At 45.1% G+C, this 23,392-nt stretch overlaps 2 protein-coding genes across 2 annotated transcripts in view; one reads left to right on the top strand and one right to left on the bottom strand.

Moving 5' to 3' along the window:
- Window positions 1-15,020, top strand: part of GCFC2 (GC-rich sequence DNA-binding factor 2) — a 35,667-nt gene extending 20,647 nt beyond the window's left edge. Inside the window, exons 11-17 of the mRNA XM_084765374.1 lie at window positions 1,676-1,826; window positions 3,752-3,870; window positions 6,105-6,181; window positions 8,489-8,555; window positions 10,228-10,377; window positions 12,391-12,515; window positions 13,473-15,020. Coding sequence (XP_084621500.1) covers window positions 1,676-1,826; window positions 3,752-3,870; window positions 6,105-6,181; window positions 8,489-8,555; window positions 10,228-10,377; window positions 12,391-12,515; window positions 13,473-13,596 — 813 coding nt within the window. The 3' untranslated portion in view covers window positions 13,597-15,020. The remainder of the gene's footprint in view (window positions 1-1,675; window positions 1,827-3,751; window positions 3,871-6,104; window positions 6,182-8,488; window positions 8,556-10,227; window positions 10,378-12,390; window positions 12,516-13,472) is intronic.
- Window positions 15,021-15,755: 735 nt separating this feature from the next.
- MRPL19 (mitochondrial ribosomal protein L19) lies at window positions 15,756-21,593 on the bottom strand. The gene is made up of 5 exons (XM_084765378.1): window positions 21,342-21,593; window positions 19,313-19,431; window positions 19,008-19,142; window positions 17,355-17,536; window positions 15,756-17,228 (listed from the first exon to the last, which is right to left on the bottom strand). The coding sequence occupies exons 1-5, from the start codon at window positions 21,560-21,562 to the stop codon at window positions 17,007-17,009; spliced, it is 879 nt and encodes a 292-aa protein (XP_084621504.1). The 5' UTR covers window positions 21,563-21,593; the 3' UTR covers window positions 15,756-17,006.
- Window positions 21,594-23,392: the final 1,799 nt, after the last annotated feature.

The following is a 23,392-nucleotide window of genomic DNA, read 5'->3' as shown; positions in this document are numbered from 1 at the left end:
GTACTAAGTTTGGTAAATTTGACTTAAAAACCTATTACAAGGATTTTGAAATTGGAGATGACAAACTGAGAAGAGTCAGTTAGCAAACATGTTGAGGAGGGAGAGGGTAAGGGAGCCTTAGGAGTGTGCAGGAATTCATGAAAGCGAGGGGAAGTGCCAGTCCAGTGCTGAGTACACTGGCCTCCAACACAGGTTCAGAGCTGAGAACTAGTTTTTGAAAGTAGTAAGAACAGTGATATAGGAAAGGTAATGTGGAATTGGTTTTTTCTTTGTTAAGACAGGGTTTCTCTTTGTAGCCTTGGCCATCCTGAAACTCACTTGGTAGACTAGGCTAGTCTTGAACTCAGAGGTTCCACCTGCCTCTGCCTCTGCCTCCCGAATGCTGGTATTAAAGGTGTGCGCCAGCACAGCACAGTGATAATGTGGAGTCTTAAAAATGTTTTATTATGTTTATTTGTGTGTGTGTGGCAGGGTGTCCATGGCCATGGTATGCTTGTGCGTCAGAGGCCAGCATGTGGGAGTTGGGTCTCTCCATTTCCTGAGTCTCAAGGATCTAGCTTAGGTCATCAGGACCTGGCAGCGAGTGCTGCCTTCCAAGTCATCTCAGGGACTTGAAAGGCGGGTTTTAGGAAGCCTCTGGAAGTAGCCAACTTGGAAGAAAGAGAAATAAGATCTAGAAGACTGTTGTGATATCCCACGTTCTGGGTGGCCTGGCAAAAGGGATGCTGGATTATAAGCATTGTCACAAAGAACATAGCGTGGCTCTGACCCTCCACGGGTGCAGGCACTCCCAGCCCGCATCAGGAGAGCTCTCAGCAAGGCTCACAGAGTAATTGGTGGAGTGCTGTCGTGCCTCTTCCTCGGTCTTAGTCACGTGTCTGCAGGCTTCCTAGGACCACTCCACCTCCCCAGGATAGAGCAGTGTCATTTCTAAGGAACTGTTGGGGAGTGTGTGGGCAGCACCTGGGGTTGCAGCCGCTCAAGATCATTTCTTTCATCTACTCACGTGGGAACAGCCATTTGCTGTTTGCTAATTGGCTAACAAACCACATGCACATTACACATTTACTTTTAAGTGAAAGGCCTAAAGTCAGTTTTGCTTGAGGCAGATGAATGAATTTTATCAGCAAATTTCATGGTAATTCTGAGCGCCTGACTCACACATGTAACTTCACTCTGGCCGGCGTGTTGCCATTGCTAGTTTCTCAGTGTCCGGGCACACTGGGCCTTTGCTGCATTTCTGTTGTATGGATGAATGCACGAAGCACAGTTTTTAGCTACTCTACCTCGATGCTGTGTCGTCATGCCTCCTTGCCTTGTCTTGTTGGTATAATGGTGCATGCATAGTATGGAAACGTGATTATTCTCTGAGCCTCAGGAAAATTCTAGAGATTTTTGAAAAAGCTAACTTACAAAACACTCACATTTAAGAGTATGTAACTTGGGCTGGAGAGATGGCTCAAAGGTTAAGAACACTGCCTGCTTTTCCAAAGGTCCTGAGTTCAATTCCCAGCAACCGCATGGTAGTTCACAACCATCTGTAATGAAATTGGGTGCCCTCTTCTGGAGTACAGATATACATGCAGGGAAAACATCATATAATGAATGAATGAAAGAAAGAAAAAAAGAAATAAAGAAAGAAAGGGTGTGTAACTTTTCTAATCTCATCTCACAGATGGACTCCATGCATCTAAACGAGATGCCCTGGTTCACAGCCATAACAGAGTTTATGGACAGCAGCCTGGAAGATGTAGGAACAGAAGATAGTTCTGATAAAAAAATCTTGCCTGCTGTCGTCAACAAAACAGTTGTTCCTCGCCTTACAGGTAATCCCTTGTAGTCTTAGTTCTGTCATAATCACAAATAATACTTGTAGAAGTTTGGAGACACAAGGAAATTCTGAATGCGTTAAGGAGCAGTAGATTTCAGGTTGACCTGGTTGCAAAATGCTTGTTTGTACAAATGGTGGCCTGTCCACAGCAGTAGTGGTGGCATGCTGTCATTTGTGACTGTTTGTCAGCAGTGGCACACTGCCAAACGTGTTACATGCACTTTTTTTCCTTTTGTTACATTTCTTCTCTATTTCTTGTCCTTTGAGAGGCCTGCATTCCTGTGCGCTAGCCACTTGCTGCTCTAAGCTCATGGTATCAATGCCTTTGCTTCTGGCTTAAAGGCTCTTTTACTATAATGGTATTTGACCATAATATTCTTATCAGATTCCAGAGAAATGAGTTTTGAACTTGAGTAAACCTTGAACATTATTCAATCTGAACAATGACTTGCCTTTTGAAAAATCCAAACTCTTGTGCTTGAGCCAGCCATCCCATGGCTGGGAGCCTAAGAGATGAGCGTGCCTCGGGGCCCTCTAGTGGTTGATCCTGTGTGTCCTGAAGACAGCATTCCCAGTGTGTGCTGAGGGATCCATTGAGGGCAGGGGAGCAAGAGAACATTAAGAGTGGTTCCGGGGTTGTGGCTCTGTTGCCTTTTCCTGAATAAGGAATCGGAAGGTGGCAGTTTAGAGTAGGAGCAATCAGCAGTGCTCTGGTAGCTGTGGAATTGGGTGCCTGTCACTAAGTGCAATGTCAGCTGGGTAGCTGAGGATACCAGTCAGAGGAGTCTAGGCAGGAGGTGGCTGCGTGTCGATGGCATGTAACGCCACAGAATGATGCGAATATTAAAGAAGTGAATGCAAAAAAGAAGAAGGAAATGACCCGAGTCCTAAGGTCCTTTTATAGCATTTAAAAGTCACATAAGTAACAAGTACCTAGCAAAGAACAGAGAGGATACCAGAAGGACAGTGTCCCAGAATCCAGTCAAACAAAGTATTTCCAGGGAGAAGGGTGGGGCCCAGCTGTGGTTGTTGACAGCAGGATTAGAATCAGCCTTTGGAACTGGCTGTACAAATGTCCTATGTGACTTGAGAGAGGTACTCACCGCGCTGTGGAGAGCGCAGAGGCACGATTGAGAGGATTCCAGGGACTAACAGAAAGAGGAATGTGAGGTAGACATCTAGGCAATATTTTGAGGCATTTTGGTTTAAAGGAAGGAACAGTGGACAGTGCTGGAGAGGGAACTAGAGGTTTCTGGATTAGGGGAGATAGCGCTTCATTCAATAGTGAAGCCCAGAGCTCAGATCCCCACAACACACATAGGTGTAGTACCAAGGCCTTGTAGCATGGCAACAGAGGATCCTGAGAGCAGGCTGGCTCGCCAGACAAGCAAAGTCAGCCTCAGGCTGTGCGCACACGCGCACGCGCAGGCGCAGGCGCGCACACACACACACACACACACACACACACACACACACACACACACACACCGGCACACACACACACACACACACACACACACACACACACACACACACCGGCGAAGTCAAGCATCACACACGTGAATGCTTACACACTCATGAAGTGAGAACAGGAGGAAAATCACCCAGGCAAGGGAGCAGGCTAGGGAAAGTAAGTCAGTTTGCTCAACTTTTCTCCAAAGCCTCATTTCAGCTGCACATTACAGGCAGTTAGGAAGAGGCCGAATTTAGCTGGGGTTGTAGGGTAACCTGACAGGTGCAGAAAATCCAGGGAGGAAAAAGAAACTGAGGGTGTATGCGGACAGGAAGTGGTAATGATTAGAAACTGGGAGAATATGCAGGTGGGAAATGCCATGGAGCAGGGTGTGCTGAAGACCTTGATTTTGTGGACGTGAGAAGCAAACTGTCTGGAACTTGTGTAACCACTGAAATGTGTTTCAGATTTTGTAGAGGTCATTTGGGATCCCCTGTCAACCTCACAGACAAAAAGCTTAACAAGGCACTGCAGAGCAGTTTTTGAAGAGTCTGCTTCTGAAAATGAAGTTAATAAAAGCAAACAGGTACTAACTATTTCTGTCGATTTGGGATTTGGCTCAATGACAGAGTGCTTGCCTAGCAACTATGGGACCCTGACTTCAATCCCCAGTACCATAAAAAGTAAATAAAATAATCTATGCAATCTGAGACTCTACTGTGTGGAGGTGTGACCTAGAAAATGATCTTTCTTTTTAAGTCAAAATTCAAAGTATTTGAAAGGTGGGATAAAATAAAATGTGAGTTTTTGCTTTTGATGTTATTACTATTGGTATAGGGCTCTTAAAGCATATGTTACTTATAAGTAATTGGAAAGAGAAATAACATTTCATTTAGTTCAATATGCTTTTGTGGGAAAATACATTTGCCCAAATTGTACACCTATGGACAATATTTTTAGCATGGGTATGGAACAGCTTAATTTGTGTTGCATACATACTTGTCATTGGTAGTGTAAGCCAGTTTCAGTTCTCTTTCTAATAATGATAACAATATGTCACTATAGAATTGTTGCTGATACATGAAATATTTAGAACTCCCATCATCTCTTCATCTTACTAGTGTTATTAAAGGCTGGATATTTTCATTCAGCCTTTATTCTCAGTTATAATCCTATTGTATCTGAGTGTCTACATACGTAGCTGTCAAAGATGTTAGATAATATTTCATCTAGTAGATAAGTATAATATAATGTCCTTAAGTTGAATTACTGAATTTAATATTTGAATACTTTATAATTGTTGATATATAAACCAAATGAATTATCCAAAGTGAGTTTACTGTGTCAAAGGACACAGACAAGCCAACAGAGACCCACAATTAACACTGTATAAAAGGCTTGCAGGGATCAGAAGAAAAGGACAGGCCCTGTCTTGTGGGGTTTTTTTTGGGGGGGGGTATTTGTTTATGTTTTTGTTTTGTTTGTGAGACATGGTTTCTCTGTGTGGACTAGGTTAGCCTCAAACTCAGGATGAAAGGCATGTGCTACCGTGCCTGGCTCTTCACAGGTCCTGTTGTTAAGGAAAACAACAACAAGATGTAGTAGGGATGGAAGGTGGGTGTCCCCAGCTGCCTGGAATTACAGAGATCGCCTGCCCTGTGCTGGGGTTGTAGGCATGTGCCCCTGTGCTGGGAAGAAAACAAGATTTCTTATACACAACCAGAAGTACAAATGGGATTTCACTACTGGGTTTTGTTGCTGTTTTGTTTTTGTTCTTGTTTTTGTCTTTATTGATAACTTTGTCCTTTGGCAATTCCGTGTGTGTATATAGTGTACTGTTTACCCTCACCCCCAGCTCTTCACCTTGTCTCTGTCATCCTGTCCTCCTCCACTGGCTCCTTTCTGTTTCACGTCTTTCTATTTGTTTTGCTTTGTTTCGTGACCCTCTAATTCTAACTAGGACTGTGTGTGCAGATGGGTTTGGAACTATCAATTGGAGCCTTGTGGGCTCCAGTAATTGTCCTTCCCCCCAGAATCCATCAGTTGCCAGTAGTTCCCCAGGAAGGGGTAGCACCCGTGACCTCCCAATCCATGACTGGCTCTTGGCAGGCCCAGCCGTGTCTAGGGAGCCTCGGCTGCTGAGATCTCGTGTTTGCAGTGGTTCTGCCATGTCCTGAAAGTAGCAGCATCTCATGTCTCTTCTCCCTGTCTCCTGCTCTCACCTTCTATCCATTCTCTCTTCCATGGCACTCCTTTTGCCTTAGGGAGTGGCATAAATGCCGAGCACGTGAGCTGCTGCATTCACGTCCATTTACCACAAAGACAAGGTTCCCTGGTTAAGTATGAGTAGCATTTGTCTATGGGTGTAAACACAGCTATCTAGGCTGCAGCTTGACGCCATGTCAGTTAGCTAAACCATAGCGGGGAGGTCGCCCTGACCTCCCCAGCCACTGGGTCTCTAGTGTCAGATGCTGCCAGCTTAGTTCATCACTCTACAAAGCTGAGCTGTAGTCCAGCAATTCCACCTTAGTGTGTAGCCTTATGAAAACTATCCTTACATGCACTAAGAGACTTCTGCGGGGTGTTTTATAGCAGCACAGCCTAATGGGAACCCTCAAAGGTCTAATGAGTAGCATCTAAGCAACAAAACGCAGTGTACCTGTGAAAGTGACTTAGTGACCACTACATGCATCTGCTGAGTTTCATACAGTACTGTAATAGCTGCTTCTGACTGCAGACCAATTGGCACTGTTAAAAGTATTTGATTTAGTTATTATATTTTCAATTACCTCTTGCTGATGCTTTCTGAATTTTTAATAGGAATTACTTAAATCTGTTGTTGCAAGAATGAAGAAGTCAATAGAAGATGATGTCTTTATTCCTCTATATCCGAAAAGGTAAAAGCTCTTTATTTTTATACTGTTTGGAATAGCTTTTCTTTGGGAGGGGGGCAGTCGGGTGGTGTAAGACACAGCCTGGTGTACCTTAGAGTATCCTTGAACTTTCTACAGACTGATTTTGAACTCATTATTCTGTGTCCTTTCCTCCACCACCCAAGTGCTGGAATTAGAGGCACTTGCCATCGTGTCCAGCCTTGACAGAATACAGATTTGTTTAAGGAAGGAATGCTAAAGACACTACAGTCGTTGCTAGACGTGAGGCTAACTGAGGTTTCAGCAAACATTTCTTTGAATCTCCCATGTACCGTAGCTGCTTAGCACTTGGACGTTATGTGTTTGAGTGTCTCTTGTTTTTAAATCTATCCTAGTAGCAGGAGGTTGCAGCCTAGAGAAAAGCACAGATTCTTAGCTCCACTGTTTCTAGGGAGGCAGAATCAGTAGCTGCCCCACATGGTAGTAGGACGGTGAAGATTGTTCAGAACAGAACCGTGCAGTGTGCAAAGGAAGCACGGAACTGCAAGCCTAGTGCATCACGGAAGGGCAGGAAGCTGCTGCTGTGAAGTCTGGGTTCATCCTAGGAAGCAGGCTGGATTTGTGGTCATACACCTGCCAGCAAGGCTCTCTTAGTAGTGATGATTGTGAACTGTAGCCACCCAGTGACTCTCCCAAGATAGCAGTTAGGAGACAGGGCTTGGAGCTTCCTGACTTACTTGAGTTAGAAAGAGATATCCGCGAATAAAAGTTATGCCTAGTAAAAATTATGCCTAGTAAGTTTTGCTTTTTACTGTTTTAGGTAACTAATTCGTTCACATGGTTCAAAATATGAGGGCACTTTATCTATATTTAAGCCTTTTGACTAAAATCAAGCATATCTTTAAAAGGAAAAAAGTTTTGATTTTATACATATACACACTATGTATATACACATATATACACACATATATATACATATATACATATATATACATACATACACACACACACACATATATATATATATTTGCTGAGTATGTGTGTATATGTACCACATGTATGCCTGGCACCTGCAGAGGTCAGACGCGAGTCCTGGGCCCCCTGGAGCTGGAATTACAGGAGTTAGGAACCATGGGGTGGGTGATGGGAACCGAACCATGCCCTCTGCAGGAACAGCAAGTGCTCTTAACCGCTGGACTGTCCCTGCAGTCCCTAAAAGGAGGGTTATTTACTCTGAGACTTCTGACTATGCCTTATATATGCTGTTGTCTTTTCCCCTTCCTTATGTAGCAGTGAAGTATATTTTAAGCAGGTCCAAGTAGTGTTGAGCCAATTCACTTAGATGAAGTCCTTTCATGTCCTCATGGAGGTAACTTTTTCTTGGTTTTTTTTTTAAGCTGCACAACAGGCATTGTCTTAGTTAAGGTTTCAATTGCTGCAACAAAACACCATGACCAAAGAGCAAGTTGGGGAGGAAATGGTCTATTCGGTTTATACATCCATATTGCTGTTCATTACTACAGGAAGTCAGGACAGGAACTCAAACAGGGCAGGAACCTGGAGGCAGGAGCTGATGCAGAGGCCATGGAGGAGTGCTGCTTACTGGCTTGTTCAGCCTGCTCTCTTATAGAAGCCAGGACCACCACCCATGGGCTGGGTCCTCCTGCAGTGATCACTAATTGAGAAAACGCCTTACAGCTGGGTCTCATGAAGGCATTTCCTCAACTGAAGCTTCTTCCTCTCTGATGGCTTTAGCTTGTGTCAAGTTGACACCCAAAACCAGCCAGTACACGATTGTAGGTGTCCTGTAACTGACTGGCATGTGACTGGTGATCTCTTACCAACAATGAGGTAATGAGCAAACTGTGCAAAGGCAGTCATATTTACAAGACTCACTTGCAGAAACTCACTGTTGGCTGAGTGTGGATTCGTAACTCTTGGCAGACACCATCAGAGTGCCTTGATTCGTTTTTCATTTAGGCTGTTGAGTTGCTTACTGAAAACAAACAAAAAACAGGAGGCTGGTGGTTAAGAATGTGTACTGCTCTTCCAGAGGACTAGAGTTTGATCACCTGCACCTAGGTTGACAGCTCACAACCATCTGTAACTCCAACTCCAGGGTCTCTGGTGGCTCCTCTGTCCTCTGCATGCACGACAGTCACATGCACAGACCACACACGGGCATACAAAGATACACAGAATTCAAAACAAACACAAACCATAGTCCTATTTTTTTTAGGTTTTATTCTGAAAAAACAACTGTTTTATATATTTTCTCCTCTCCCTCTTCCCCTCTTCTTCCTTTCTCCCTCCTCCTTTGTTTCAAATTAGTTCTGAAGAAGGAAAAATGTCACCACACTCAAAGTTCCAAGAAAGACAGTTCTGGGGAGCTCTCAAGGTAAGCAGAATACTGTCTTTAAAATGTGCCCGTATTAGTCCGTGCAGCCAGACAGTGTGGTGAACTACTCCACTCTGCCACTACAGCACGAAAGCACTAAGAGACTATCAGTGTGTAAGCAAGTGAACTGTGTTTGATAAACTTTGCTTAGCAACACTAAAATTTGAACATCACATAACTTTCATATTTTAAAAATATTCCATGTAGGTTTGTTTTGTTTTGTTTTACTTCTTTGAGACACAGTCTCACTATATAGCCCTGGCTGGCCTGGTACTTGCTGTGGAGACCAGGCTATCCTGACGGAGTAAGCCTTCCTGCCTCTGCCTCCTAGGTACTAGAATTAAAGGGCCGTGCCACCATGCCCAGCCTTATTCTGTTGTGTTTTTTAATACTTTTAACTGTTCTTTAAAAATTTTAAAGCCGTTGTCTCATGGACCCTACAAAAGAAGCTTTGGGTTGAATGTAATCTCAGGTCGTGACTGGCGACACACTGGTCAAAAACTAAAGTTAAAGGCAGAGACAGGTTGGTGGAGGTAGATGTGATAAGGAGGTCTGTTCAAACGATGTTTCAGGCGAAGCATCACAAGGGTCCCACCGCCGACTAACACAGGATGTTGGCACCTGGGGCTTATGTCATTCTTAGACGTTGTAGGAGATGTAGGAGGAAGAGGAGGCTTGGGAGGGATGGTGAAATCTGTGTTGGGTGTAGTAAATTGCATGGAACTGTGGAGAAGGAACACAGTACAGGTGACACACAAGTCCCAAAACCAGGAGCTGAGAACTTGGCATCAGTTATCCATAGGCAGTATTTGTCCATAAGTGGCAAGTTCTGAGGAGACAAGATAGAGCCTGGGAAATGGAGTTGGGGAGGCAGGGGGTGTCTTCAGATGCACCTCATAACGAATTGTGAGAGCCTTTGTGCCTTAAGGAACCCAAGAACAAAAATGAATATTAAATACCACAGTAAAGGATTAGGGGTCCTGACGATGTCCGTTGTGGTTGAGAATTTACAAGGACATAAACGTCCTTAGCAGGAGCAGTTTCAGTGAATGTGCATCACGGCCAAGTCTGAAAGATGCTTCCCAGGACTGGTAGCAATGCCGTGACAGTCAGAGTGTGGCTGCCATGTTACATCTGTCATTCAGCACTCAGAAAACTGGGAGAGATCCAGAATTCACGCCCTGATCCACAGAAACCTCTGAATCCAGCCCTCTAAGTACAACCAGTATTTACTTGTAGATCTCACTACGGGGCACTTTACCCCGTTGATCAACAGACTCATGCATTGTCCTGCTTTACACATAAGCAGAGAGGTGCCTGGTGTTGCCTGGCTTCCTGGGACACGTGTTAACGTGGGCACTGGCCTTGACGGTGCTTTCCGACCCTGGAAATCACGTCTAACATTTAGTGGCCCCAGACAATAAGGCAGATGAGCGACAGTGGAACGGCTCCAGTGGGGTGACATGAGACACATTGGGGTTGGTTACCCTCAAAGTGGAAATAGGTGAGCAAGTGCATGGAGCTGGGAGCCAGGTGTTGACGTGGGAATGTTTCTGTTCCAAAGCTGACATTTACAAGAGGGCCGGCTAGGAGAGTGGGGAGTTTGGCCCGTTCTTTACTTCCCGTTACAGCTTCTAGGGAGAACACGCATAATGTTGGTGTTTTCTTTTAGCTCTTCCGCAATATTCTTCTTTGGAACGGACTTCTTCCAGATGACACCTTGCAGGACCTGGGGCTGGGCAAGCTTCTGAATCGCTACCTTATTATCGCGCTTACTAATAACGCCTTCATTGGACCAGACATTGTTAAAAAGTGCAGCCAGGTAAGTTGTGTAGACGTCAATTCCAGTTACGTCATTGATAAATATAATGCTTGGGAGAGTGGCTTGTGTCTTATTCCAGCAGCCCCAGGACAACCTGGCCTCAAGGTGAGGCCCCTAGCTCAAAGCAGCAGCAGCACTGATTCAGATAGTAGAGCCGCACAGACGTCTCCATGGTTAAGATTGTATACTGCTCTTGCAAAGGACCTGAGGTTAGCTCATAGCAAAATATTTATACCTAGAGAGCCTGTTTTTATTCAAGACGCTACAACACCCACATTCACTAAAACATTTGATCTGCCCATAGGTAAAAGGCAAGGTATTAAAGGGTGCTTAGGAAGCCAGGCTGGGTAGCACACACCTGCAATCCCGTCATTACCAGAGGTCTGAAGTTTAAATCATTGTCTGTGTGGAATGTTTTCAAGTTGACTGCAAAGGTCAGTTTGGAAGCAGTGAATGGGAAGTGTGTTTGCACAGCTTCTGCTCTGCGGGGTTTGTAACTCAGGCCATGGGCCTGCTGGCCCATGAGAACTTCCAGACGCCTGTGACATAGCAAAGCATGGGAAAACAGGCACCAAGGAGTCCGTTCCAAGCCAGTCAAGACTGCTTCTAAAACTTGGGAACAGTTAAAGTTTGCCAGGAAAATCTTCAGTGCCTCTGCCTTCCCCAGTCACATGTCTGCATTTTCTTTCTTTTTTTTAATATTTTTTTCAAGATTTATTTATTATGTATACAGTGCTTGCCTGCATGACCGAAAAGGGCATTGGATCACATTATAGATGGTTGTGAGCCACCATATGGTTGCTAGGAATTGAACTCAGGACCTCTGGATGAGCAGTCAGCGCCCTTAACCTCTGAGCCATCTCCCCAGCCCCGCATTTTTTTTTCTTTAATAATTCAAGAATAATACAGTAAGTCTTTTTTCCTGGCCTCCACCTGCTGTGCATTGCTGTTGTTGCTGGTGCTGCTAATGAGTCAGACTTGAGGCCTCACATCTTTAAACACCTGTTCTACCACCTACATACTCAACAACACCCAGCCCTGTCATTTTTTGAGACAGGCGCTGTCTGTGCTGCCTAGGCTGGCTGACTGGAACTTCCCCAGAGCTCTCAGATGCTGGAGTTAGACACCTGCCACTGTCAACTGACATTTTTTACAACTCTTTTATGCTGGCACCAGACTTACTTGTTTCCTGAACTTGTATTCCTTTACAGTGTATTTTGGTGCTTTCTCCTTCTGGTCTCAGACCCTGGTCTTAATTTTCCCAGGGACAGCATGGCCTGTGTGACTGTCCAAGAACTCTGTGTTTTCCTCTCCGTGTTGAATTCTCTCCTTTTCCTTCTTGTTGCTCTTTGTTTTCAACTATTTTCTGACTTTCCCAAAACTTGTCTAATGCTTGTTATTTTTAAAGGAGGAGGATGTTTTTGTTTTTGTCTTTCTGAAAGAACAGTTGCATGCGGTGTATTGATCTGCTTGGCCTCCATGGACATAGAAAGCACACTGGATAAAAGACAAGCTGCCATTCACTTTCCTCCAGTCAGCGTGTCTCCAGTCGCCTGTTGTTTCCTTCTCTCAAATGTCTGTGTAGACTGTGGAATCCTAAGCACTGCTAATGAATACACAGAGCAGGGTCCATCTGCTTTAAGCCTTTACCAATGAAGATTAATTTTTTTTAATCAAGCTTTTTTTTTTTCATTTTACTTAGTGTGTGTGTGTGTGTGTGTGTGTGTGTGTGTGTCTGTCTGTCTGTACTGTGTGAATGCAGTACCTGAGGAGGCCGGAAAAGGTCATAAATTCCCTCAGAACTGGAGACACAGATGGTTGTGAGCTGTCATGTGGACTATGTGAATCAAACCTGGGTCCTCTGGAAGAGCAGCTGGTGTTAGTAACCACTGAGCTGTCTTGCCAGCCCCTGAAGAGTGATCTATAATACTGTTACCTTTGACACAGGAAAGAGAAATCTCAAACTTTCTTGGCGCTTAATGTTGTAAACCTGCTATGTGTCTTGATTGACAGATAGCAGCATGTCTACCAGAAAGATGGTTTGAGAACGCTGCTATGAGGACATCAATTCCCCAGCTAGCAAGCTTCATTCAGTTCCTGCTGCAGTCTGCCCATCAACTATCCACAGGTGAATTCAGGTAATGCTCAGTTAATTGTTCACCTCCAAAACATAGTACAAGGGTTTTGAATGCTGTTGGGAACTTTAAGGAAGATTTGCACTTTTACTATAATCTTTAAAATCTGGGTCTCGGGATGTAGCTAGTCTAGCAGAGTATTTGCGTAGCAGCTTCAGGCCCTGAGCTCAGCCCAAGTACTCATAAGCCAGGCACTGTGGCATACCCCTGGAGCCCTTATGTAGGGCTGACGGAGTCTGAATTTGACTGCTCTCATTAACTGACAGCACAGCGCTGTGAAGACCCTGTGATGGGCTTGCTCTGTCTTGTTCTGCTTTTTATGGCCATTCACATTCACATTTCCCAGAACACTCTGTATCGGACTTTGCAGTCATAATCATGAGGTGTATGAGACTGGGGTCATTCTAAGAAATACATCATTGGGCTGTCTTATGTCTGTGCCTCCGATGGGCTATAATGTACGTTGTATATGTGTAATAAATACAGAAATGAATACACACAGTATGCAGGACTGTAATGTGCATGGTTCTATGTGCTGTGCTGTTACAGGACTGTCCGCCCATGTTTATTCGCACCAGCACTACCACAGATGTAAATGTGTTAACCGTTTCCTTGTGACATGATAGCTAGTGTCACTGTGCCTTAGGGACTGACCTGTAGCACTTCACCTTGAACTGAAGCATCACTGTGCATGTGATGAGGTATAAAAGGGACAGCATGTCTATTCTGTGTTGCTCTAGATAACTGGCTCAGATCCTGAGTCATCACTGTGACGCCCTTCACACTTGTTATAGTACTTTATTATTAATCTTTTGCCTTTCATTCATCTTATTTCATCTTATGTTTTGTGCCAAGGATCAAATTTAGGGCCCACTGCATGCACAAATTTCTATCCCTCATACACCTCCAGCCCTGATTGCACTAAGGGTTGAGTAAATGCTTTTTGGTTTTGTTTTTCAGGAATGAAGTCAATGAGATAATTCTTATCCTGGTGAAGGTAAAAGCTTTGAATCAAGCTGAGTCCTTTGTTGAGGAGCATCACCTGGAGCCCCTCCGCCCCGAATTGCAGGTGTCTGAGCGCTGAGCGGTGCCGAGTCACACAGCTGCTTGGTTTCTTCTGTCCGCCTTACGATGTCCTGAAAAGCTGTCCTTCCTGGCGCTGTGTCTGAGGGAATTGCTTGCAGAGCAGCAGCAAAGAATTTGGTGTGTTTCTCTTTTATTCTCTCTACCGGAGAAGGAAAGGAAGACATCTGACACAGAAGCATGTCGAGACAAGACCGTCCTCAGCCTTGATGTTCTTCAAACCCCCAACTGTTTACAAATCAGCTAACAAGGAAATCTTGGGATGAATTATTATTAAATGGCTAACACATTTTTATAACAAATTGTCCTTTGAAAATCTGTACTGATTCATTGTATGAACTCAGTGAAAGTGCCAGTGAGTCTCCAGATTTTTAATTCATTGTCAGTTTTGTTAAGAAAAAAAAATCTTATAAAAAAAGATTTATCTATTTTTATGTGTGGTCATGTTTGCACCTGGTTGGGTTTAACACCACCTCCATGCAGGGACCAGAAGGCACCAGATGCCCCTGGAATCCAGGAAGTCGTGGGGAACCTGATGGGGGTGCTAGGAACCAAACCCAGGTCCTCAGACGAGACCTTAACCACTGAACTGCTCCTCCAGCCCTGTTGAAGAGTGAAGACCTGATGATTTGGGTCAGCTGTAACTCTTTTTGAACTGTCCCTCTTTTTCTACAGGCTTCTAAAATGTTTATATTAAAAATAATACTGATCTTTTGCCTGTTCTCTGGCAAACATTTTTTCAGAAAAGTTAACCATTTCTCTTTTAATTTTCTTTTAAGTTTTTTTTTGGTAATGAAGGACAGCAAGTTAGGCTCTTGTGTTGCCTTGTGTAGTTCATGGTAGGACTGAGGCCACTGCTATACTAAATACAGAAGTGTCAAGTATTAGTCTGATTAAGGAAGTCTGAGGCAAGGTAATGAAGAAACTAAGAATTTTCCTCAAAATGATTTTATACATGTTCTTAAGTCTTATTTGTTAAGCAACTCAATGAAGACTTGATGTATATATTTTCGATTTGTTGTGCAACAGGTAATTGGAAAAGGCTAGTTATACTGTAAGATGTGAAGCCATGGCGTGCTTTCACCTATTGGAAAGCCCTGCTCTGAAGACTGCATGTAATGTGCACAGGGCGCATGTTCTTCCCACTGCAGCAGTGAAGGTGGGCTCTAGGGTGCAGACATTAAGCATGTCAGTCACAAGCCACACACAAACACAACCTCACACAGAAAAGTCAACGCTGCTGAGCGCTGTTTGGCATCCCATACTCCCCAGGGGGTTCGCGTTAAGTGTTTTTTTAGACATTTGCTTATTACAAACGCATGTGTAAATGTGTACAGAAAGTTGTGGTTTTGTATATAAATGGCAGAGACTTTATTACATGTGAATTTTCTAAATGTTTTACTGTTAAAGTGCACTTTTGGAAACGTTTCTCTGGCTTTGGATTCTTTAAGAGATGTGGATGGATATGCAGTTACTCTTTTTTTTTTTTTTTAACCAGATTCAAACTGTTGTTTTTAAATTTCGTTATGCCTGAAATGTAAACTTCCAAGCTTCTTTGAAACATGTGATGGTGACCTGGCCACCATTGGAAAGTTCTTTTTTCCCCCTTCTTCCTGTTTGTTTGTTTGTTTGTTTCAGGACTTTACATCCCGACCCTAGCCCCCCCCTCCTTCCTGTCCCACCTCTATACCTTCCTCCTCCCATCCCCGCCTCTCCTTTCTCCCAGAGAAGGGGAGGCCCACAGTTGGTACCAATGCACATTGGTATCTCAAGTCATGGCAGGTCTAAGCACATCCTCTCCCATCAAGGAGTGGGAAAGTGCTATTTGTTGGCTCTGGTTTTTTAAAATTAAACTTTATTATACAACCCAACTAGCTTACACAAGAGGGAAAAGAGGTTAAAGCGAAAAAAGAGTGAACCTTCGGGTATCCGTTCCACAGTACGGGTCCCTTGGTGTCTGGCCTGCATGCTGGCCCAGCCTGTTGGCTGATCCTCTTCCCGATCCAGGAGCGCTCAAGCCTGGTCTGAACCTGCTGCTCCTCTCTGTCTTCTCAGCCTGCCTGTCTCTTAGGTACAAGGGGCGGTCTCCCTCTCCCATTGAGGGTCGGAGTCGCCAGGTGCGCTTCCTGAATTCCAGGCCCAGGATGGCTCTACCCAGTCTTACAATCCTTCCCACACTTTTTTTTTTTAAAGATTTATTTATTATGTATACAGTGCTGTGCCTGAGACCATGGCAAAAACTTAATACCCACAAACAAAAAAACAAACTTTAATTCTTTATCTCTGCTGGTTTCCTTTGTTTTATTCCTTTTTGGAGACTGAGCCTCATTCTCAAGTGTGACACTGACTTTGGGACCGCCCAGCCTCTGCCTCCCAAACCCTAGGACTACAGGCTTGTACCACCACACCGAGCAAGAAAAACTAAAAGGCCTAATGAGAGAGAAAGACAGAGACACCATGTTCATGGATCAGAAAACTAATTTTAGGTAAAGTTCAATTTTCCTTAAAGCATCAGCCAACCAGACCTTTCCACCTGGCCATTGCCAGTGATTGGTTCATCACCCAACCAGGCCAAGCTACTAAAAGGAGAATCATCCAACCAGGCCTTTCCAGTGATGGCTGCATCATCCAACCAGGCCTTTCCAGTGGTGGATGCATCATCCAGCCTGGCCATGCCAGAGATGGATGCATCGTCCAGCCAGGCCATAGCAGTGGTGAATACATCATCCAACCAGGCCATGCCAAAGATGGATGCATCGTCCAGCCAGGCTACAGCAGTTAAAGTAGCTTCACCCAAACATGCTGAGAGGTAGAGGAGAACTATGCAAGCAAGTGGAAGACGGTCAGATCCCACCACCTGGGACTCAAGGAGAAGGAAGAAGGACAGGAAGAGGATGGACAGAATCCAGACAGGAGAATAAAGCAAGTGCCTGCTACCTTGGATGGGAGGAATAGTAACTGACAGTGGGAACACAGATTAATTATCATGTTCACTTTTGTGCTTAATTTTAAATGAATCATTGTCTTGATGTATGATTATTTGGGGGATATTACTGATTAACAAATAAAGGAGGTTTTATTAAAAAAATAAAAGGTGATGGATGCTCACTCACTTAATAACTGTGTTCTTACAAAGCAAACAACGGCTTTCAAACCAAATCCTGGGAGCTAATACACCTGCAATCAACCAAAGGCATTTTCAGAACAAGGGCTTAAAAGAAAAAGGGATCTTTATGTGTATGTGTTTAAGTGTGGGTCCACATATGCTAGAGTATGTATATAAAAGCCAAAGGGCAACTTTGAGGAGTCAGTTCTCTCGTTCTACCCCGGGTCCCTGCGTCGAGCTCAGGGCATCAGGCCGGAACAGCAAGCACGTGCACCTGCTGAGCCGTCGTCCCTCCAGGCCCAGGATCAGGACTGCTTTGATGCTTCGATTTCCTCCCACAGTGCAGCTTCAATCTTGGAAGTGTCATATTCTCTCATCATGTCAAACTCAAGCCACGGCTGGCTCCACTTCTGGGCTTCCTTCATTTGCTCTTCAGTTAAAGCAAGGTCAAATCGGATTCCTTTGATGTTGAAGTAAGGCCGTTCCCAGCGTTTCGACCACGGCTTTGGCTTCATTTTCACTTTTAGCTAAGAAAAATGAAAACAGAAATTGTGCTCTGGTGAGATACACACAAAAGGTTCCCCCCAAGTTTTCCACAGGGGAAATTTCTTTCTTCATACTTGCCCCTGAGCACATGCACACGGTCTGTCTACCTTGTTAACAGGAACTTCCTGGCAGGCCTCTAGTGGGACCGGCTTCATGTTCACATCGAAGGTGCTGAACTCGGGGAGGGCGTCGCGTAAGTACAGCAGGCTGTCGTCCAGCCGCTTCTCCAGCTTCACCACTTGGATCTCTTGGATTCGAGGGTTATACAGTTCGAAGCAAATCTCCACGCCTAAAAGGAGAGCATGCTTACCACCTCAGTCCAGACCCCTGCAGTACTTCACAGTACAGTAAGAGAGAAGCTGGCAAGAGGGACATGGAACAAACACGTGGAGTTTTTAAAGATCAAGATTATTAAAAGAACCTAAACCCCGCTGAAATGTAAAAGTGAGAAATGGGGTGACGTGGTGTAAGAAGTCTATAAGCACATCACCCGTCTCTCCAACTGTGACAACATATCTCAGCCTGGGAAGAGGAGGCTCAGCTGAGGAACTGTGTGGATCAGACTGGCCTCTGAGTACCACTGTGGGGCACTGTCCTGATGGCCAATTGATGTCGGGAGGGCCTAGTCCCCCGTGGGAGGCACCATCCCTGGTAGTCCTAGGCTGTATGAAGAGTTGGCTAACCAAGAGCCTATGGGGGAGCCAGCAAACAGCACTCTGCCATGGCTTGTGCCTCAGTTCAACTCAAGACTATGACTTGAAGACGTGTAAACTAAAATAAGCTCTCCCTTCCACGCTGCTTTTTCACAGAATGCTTTATCACGGCAATAAAAATTAAACTAAACTAGACCAGGGAAAGGCCTTGGCATAAACAGTAACTCGAGGAACAAGGTGCTATTTTGAACGTGACCCTCCAAAATTCACTTGGAAGGGCCTGTTCTCATGGCAGCAGTTTCTCTGAAGATAAAACTTCACTGATGAAGATCCTTGAAGTGCATGCCTAAGTATAAACACTCTCACTTAGCATTTCAATTCGTCATCTTTCTAGAACTTTATCCTTTGTTCCTCTGCTGTGTCAGACATGGCATGTGTGACCTCTTCCGCGACCACAGTGCAGGAGTAACTGCATGACTGTGTCCTGACATCAAGCAAAGCAGGGGCCTTCATCTCAGGGGCCAAACTCCTAAGGATGCCGTCCCGTCTGTCTGTCCAGTGAACTTTGGTTATTTGCTCAGAACAGGATGATCTTGCTGGACGAGAAGGCTCACATCTCTAATCCTCTAGTCCTGGTACTCAGGAGGCAGAGACTGAAGGATTGCTTCAAGTTTGAGGTCAAGCAGCTCATACAGCAAGCCCCTGCCCATTCGTGGCCTATATGGCAAGACCCTACTCCCAGAAACAAAAGGAATCTCCCCTGACTGCTTCATGCCGTCTCCACCCTTGAAGATGCCCTGTTTGTTTAAGCAGAGTCTCACTGTGTAGTCCAACCTGGTTATAAACTCAAAAATCCCCCTTCCTTGGCATCTCCTTGTGCTAGGACTAACAGGCATGTACACCATGCCAGGCCCAGAGGTCTAGCCCTAATAGGTGTTGCCAATATAATAAAAGAGACCTTCAAAAGAAAGCAGGCAGCACCCCACCCCCAGCCCCATGCTGCCACAGCACAGTAAGCAGTGAACACACATCTCGATCCACAGCAAAGCACACGTTGTCTCTTGGGAAAATGCACTTTCAGAACAGGAAGCTCAGGCAGAAGCATACCTTGTCCTTCAATCGTGTTCCTGAGAGTGAAAGTCGCCCCAAGCCCACGTCCTGATCGCTGAATGCAAATCCCCAGGAACTGGCTGGTTTTCCCACTGGCGTAAGGGTCAGCTGTGGTGACACGCAGTATGCTTCCTACAGAGCCAGAAGGGAAGCAAGCTTTGACACAAGATGCAGGGATGAACAAATAAAGTCTATAATTTCGTACGTCAGAAATAACAGCAAACCCAGACATCTGAAGAAGAATCTTTACGCAAAGGAAAACTACCCCCAACACCTGCCGACAGACACCTGCTGTCACTCACCAACGTAGAACTCCGGGATGTGAAGCACCTTCCTCCTGTCCAGCATATCTTTTCTTTCTATCTGAAATTTCAGAGGGTTTGTCCTCCCCCTTGGAGGGATGAATTCAGGACTCAGAAACCTATAGAGAAAGACATTTTTAAAATGAAAAGGTAATTTGGGCCAATATTGCAGGGTTGGGGTGGGGAGCTGGTTTACAAAGAAATGAAAGGGTATGATGTTGATTGCATTCTTTAAATAAGAAATCAATGTTTTTTTTTAAAATATTTATTTATTTATTTATTTATTACGTACACAGTGCTCTGCCTCCATGTATACCTGAAGGCCAGAAAGAGGGTATCAGATCACATTACAGATGGTCATAAGCCACCATGTGGTTGCTGGGAATTGAACTCAGGACCTCTGGAACAGCAAACAGTGCTCTTAACCTCTGAGCCATCTCTCCAGCCCCTCAATGTTATTTCTAAAAGCATGGATTTCAAAGCCACAGCTAATGCGCATGAAACATCAGGTCCAGACCTTAACTGTTTAAGAAGGTGCATGTGCTAAGGCGTTAGTTGTCAGGCGGGGCAGCAACTGGGCCTTAGGAAGCTGTGAGAGTTTCGTCCCAGTAGAGCAAACATGTCACTGGGCAAGCCTGAGACCCAGACTCTTTCTGTTTCTCCTTGTGCCTAGCATCAGCCATATTGCACTGTGTCACTGTAGGACTAAAGTGACAGGGCCAGAACCAAGGAAAGTTAAATAAAGCTGCCCAAGCCCTGAGCCAAAGTAAACAGTCCCTGTTAATCTGACTGTCTCAAGTGTTTTGTCACAGCACAGGAGAGCTGGCAGACCCAGTAGCATAACTTAATATTCAGAGCAATTAGGTGGCGTATCTGTCACCTTTTTACTCAAAAACAAAACAAAACTGGAGCTCAAACATGACGAACCACTGACATCTATTACTATTACTGTTTTTTACAGTCCTTGTAACAGCTTAAACGTTGCTTTTCTCTCAGTCCACAAGGCCTTTGAGTACAGGTCTCTCATTAGACTGTAAGTATGGAGAAAATACATAAAAACCACCAATGGCAAATTAACTTTTAAAAAACCATTCCACCAAGCATACTGGTACCTACCTTTAATCCTAATGCTCAATCGGCAGAAACAGGCAGACCTCTGAGAGCTCACGGCCAGCGTGGTCTACATACACACCCATATATAGGCAACTCCTGTGTATTTGGGGTTGGCGTGCACCCTATAGGATCCATGTAGGGGTTTGAAGACAAATTTTGGAGTAGGGTCTAAGGGGTGGACCTGGATGGGCAGGCTTGAACAAGAGACACCTTTACTGCTGGGACCCACCCTGCTGGGCCATACTGTTAGCTCTGAAGGTTTACTTTTTTGGTTTTTGTTGTTTTGTTGTTGTTGTTGTTTAATGTGTATGAATGGTACTTCCGTACGTGCAATGAGCAAGTGCCTCAACTGCACGTAGTGGCTAGCCGCCGCTCCAGCTTTTAAACGATTCTTTTCTCACCGCAACGGGGCAGTGTAGGTAGAGGAAAATAAATTTTTCTAAATCATTAGCTTCCCTAAGTCCAAGCCGATTTCAATTTAGAACTACCGGATATTTAAACTATGTGTTTATGCCCAGACAATCCACTCAGCAACCTACACCCCTTTTAAAGGGCCTATAATCACACCAAGTTTTTCCTATGAAAACTCGGGTTTGTTTTGGTTAGCAGTGGGCCTGGAAATCCACCACCGTATGAGTTTGCCAACAGATTCTACCCAGGAGGAAGAGTTTGAGGAGAACAGATCAGCTCAAGCACGTTCGCAGGTGCAACTAAGATGAGCTACAGAGGAAAGGTTTGGGGGGGGGGGTAGTTTAGCCTGCGTCCTTCCGGATCTAGACAGGAGCAGAAACAGAAGTCGAAATTGTTGTAGCCCAGCTACCGGGCCAATAGGTATGAAAGCGTGCACACCGCCAGCCACGCAGCTCCCGGAGCGCAGGCGCCCGCGCACACACCCACGAGGCTTCGGCCGCCTCACCTTCTCTGTTCGTCCGGTTCTCGGCGCCGGTCCACGATGACAGGTTTCGGCGGCGGCTTGAACCCACCGGGCTCGGAAGTCCCGGTGCTCTGAAACCGGCTCTGGCCCGTGCGGACACCGCAGGCGTCAGACGCGAGCGCAGCGAGCCGCGGCCTAGCCGTTCGGAAGCTCAGGGCCAAGAACAGGGACGCTCTACAGCTTTCTGCCATGGAAGCCGCCATGTCCAAACGCGCAATGCAGGACTACAGCTCCCAGAAGTCATTGCGAGGACGTGTGGCCGGACGGTGGCTGCTATGGGACTAAACCTGCTTCCCTGGGGACCGCTGCTTGCTTGGGAGGTGTGATGTATATTGTCAAAAAACCAGAATTTCCTTTTCTCCATAATTTGCAAAATTACACTTCTCCACGGGGCTAGAAAGCTTGTGATTTTTTACTAGGTAACGTGAGCTCATTTGCAGTGTGTGTATGTCCATGAGTGTGAATTTAGTTGACGGTACCCATGGAGGCCAGTTGAGCCCCTGAAGCTGCAGTTACAGGCAGCAAGGGAATCCATGTGGGTGCTAGGAATCGAACCTGGGTCCTCTGAAAGATCAGTAAATGCCCCAGCTGCTGGATCACGCCTCCTGCTTCCTCCTTTCCGCTTTTTATTTGCTTGTGCCTACATTTAAAACAAAAACCAAAAACAAAGAAACAAAAACCCCACAACTGGCGCTGGAGAGATGGCTCAGAGGTTAGGAGCACTGTATGCTCTTCCCAAGGTCCTGAGTTCAATTCCCAGCAACCACATGGTGGCTCACAACCATCTATAATGTGATCTGATGCCCTCTTCTGGCCTGCAGGGGTACAAGCAGGCAGAGCACTGTATATGTAATAAATAAATAAATCTTTCAAACAAACAAACAAAAACACAACTGTCATGTCTGGAGTCAAGTATAAGTGACCAAGGTTCAGGAACACAGATTTAGGTCACCACAAATCTAATGTTCCACTGGGGTAACAATTTCATTAAATTATCTTAGTATCAGAAAAAGGAAACCAAAAACACCCCCTTAAAAATCATAAAAGCACCTTGGTTTGTACATCTATTTAGGTGTGCTATGACAACGTGGAGAAGTCTCCTCAGGCCTCAGCTGCTATCTGTTGGCACTCTTAGCCTTCAGATTGATGGAAGGGAGGAGTCTCCAAGTAAATTTACCCAGCAGCCACAAAGCTACTGGTTCACAAACACATTAGTAATAAATTACCATTTGAGGCTCAAAATAGTGTGTGTTGCTGGATCGGCAACATCCCAGTGTCTCAAGTCACCAGAGTTCTAGTCAGTTACCCAGCCTTGTAGAATGTTGCCCTTCTGGGAAATTTTGGTTCACCTCTTGTGTAATTATTTTATTAGTATTTAGTGCCTCTGATTACGCATCCCATGGGGAAGAATGAGCATCTTCTTTTGCTTATGTTCTGCCTTACTGCCCAGCACAATTTGCTTCTCACGGACTCCAAAAAGAGTAACACCTGCTGACTGGTTTTACCATCAGAGAGGAGGGAACGTAAATTGAGAAAATGCCTCCATCGGTCTGTAGGGAACCTGGAAAAGCATTTTCTTAATTAGTGACTGGTGTGGGAGGGGCCCAGTCCATGGTAGGCGGGGCCATCCCAGAGATGGGGGTGGTTCTGGGGTCTATAAGAAAGCTGGCTGAGCAAGCTATGGTGAGCAGTAAGCAGCCCTCCTTCATGGCCTCTACATCAGCTCCTGCCTCCAAGTTCCTGCCCTGTTTGAGTTCCTGTCCTGACTTGCATCAGTGATGAACAGCAATATGGACGTGGTAAGCCAAAGACACCATTTCTTCCTCAGCTTACTTTGGCCATGGTGTTTCATCACAGCAATAGGACTCTGACTAGGACGAAACATAAGACAGAAAAGCGATTGTTCTTTGTAGAGGACTTTTAACTCAGAATGTGGCTGCTCTGGCAAAAGATCGCATCCAAAGACTCTCTGGGTCTGTGTGATCAGCTGGAGTATAAACACACCTCTTTTTTTTTTTTTTTATAAACACACC

Source organism: Acomys minous (assembly GCF_964271855.1).
Source record: "Acomys minous genome assembly, chromosome: 17".
In the NCBI taxonomy this organism is placed as follows: domain Eukaryota; kingdom Metazoa; phylum Chordata; class Mammalia; order Rodentia; family Muridae; genus Acomys; species Acomys minous.
The sequence above is the reverse complement of the archived record's forward strand: the minus strand, read 5'-3'. Positions and strand labels throughout refer to the sequence as shown.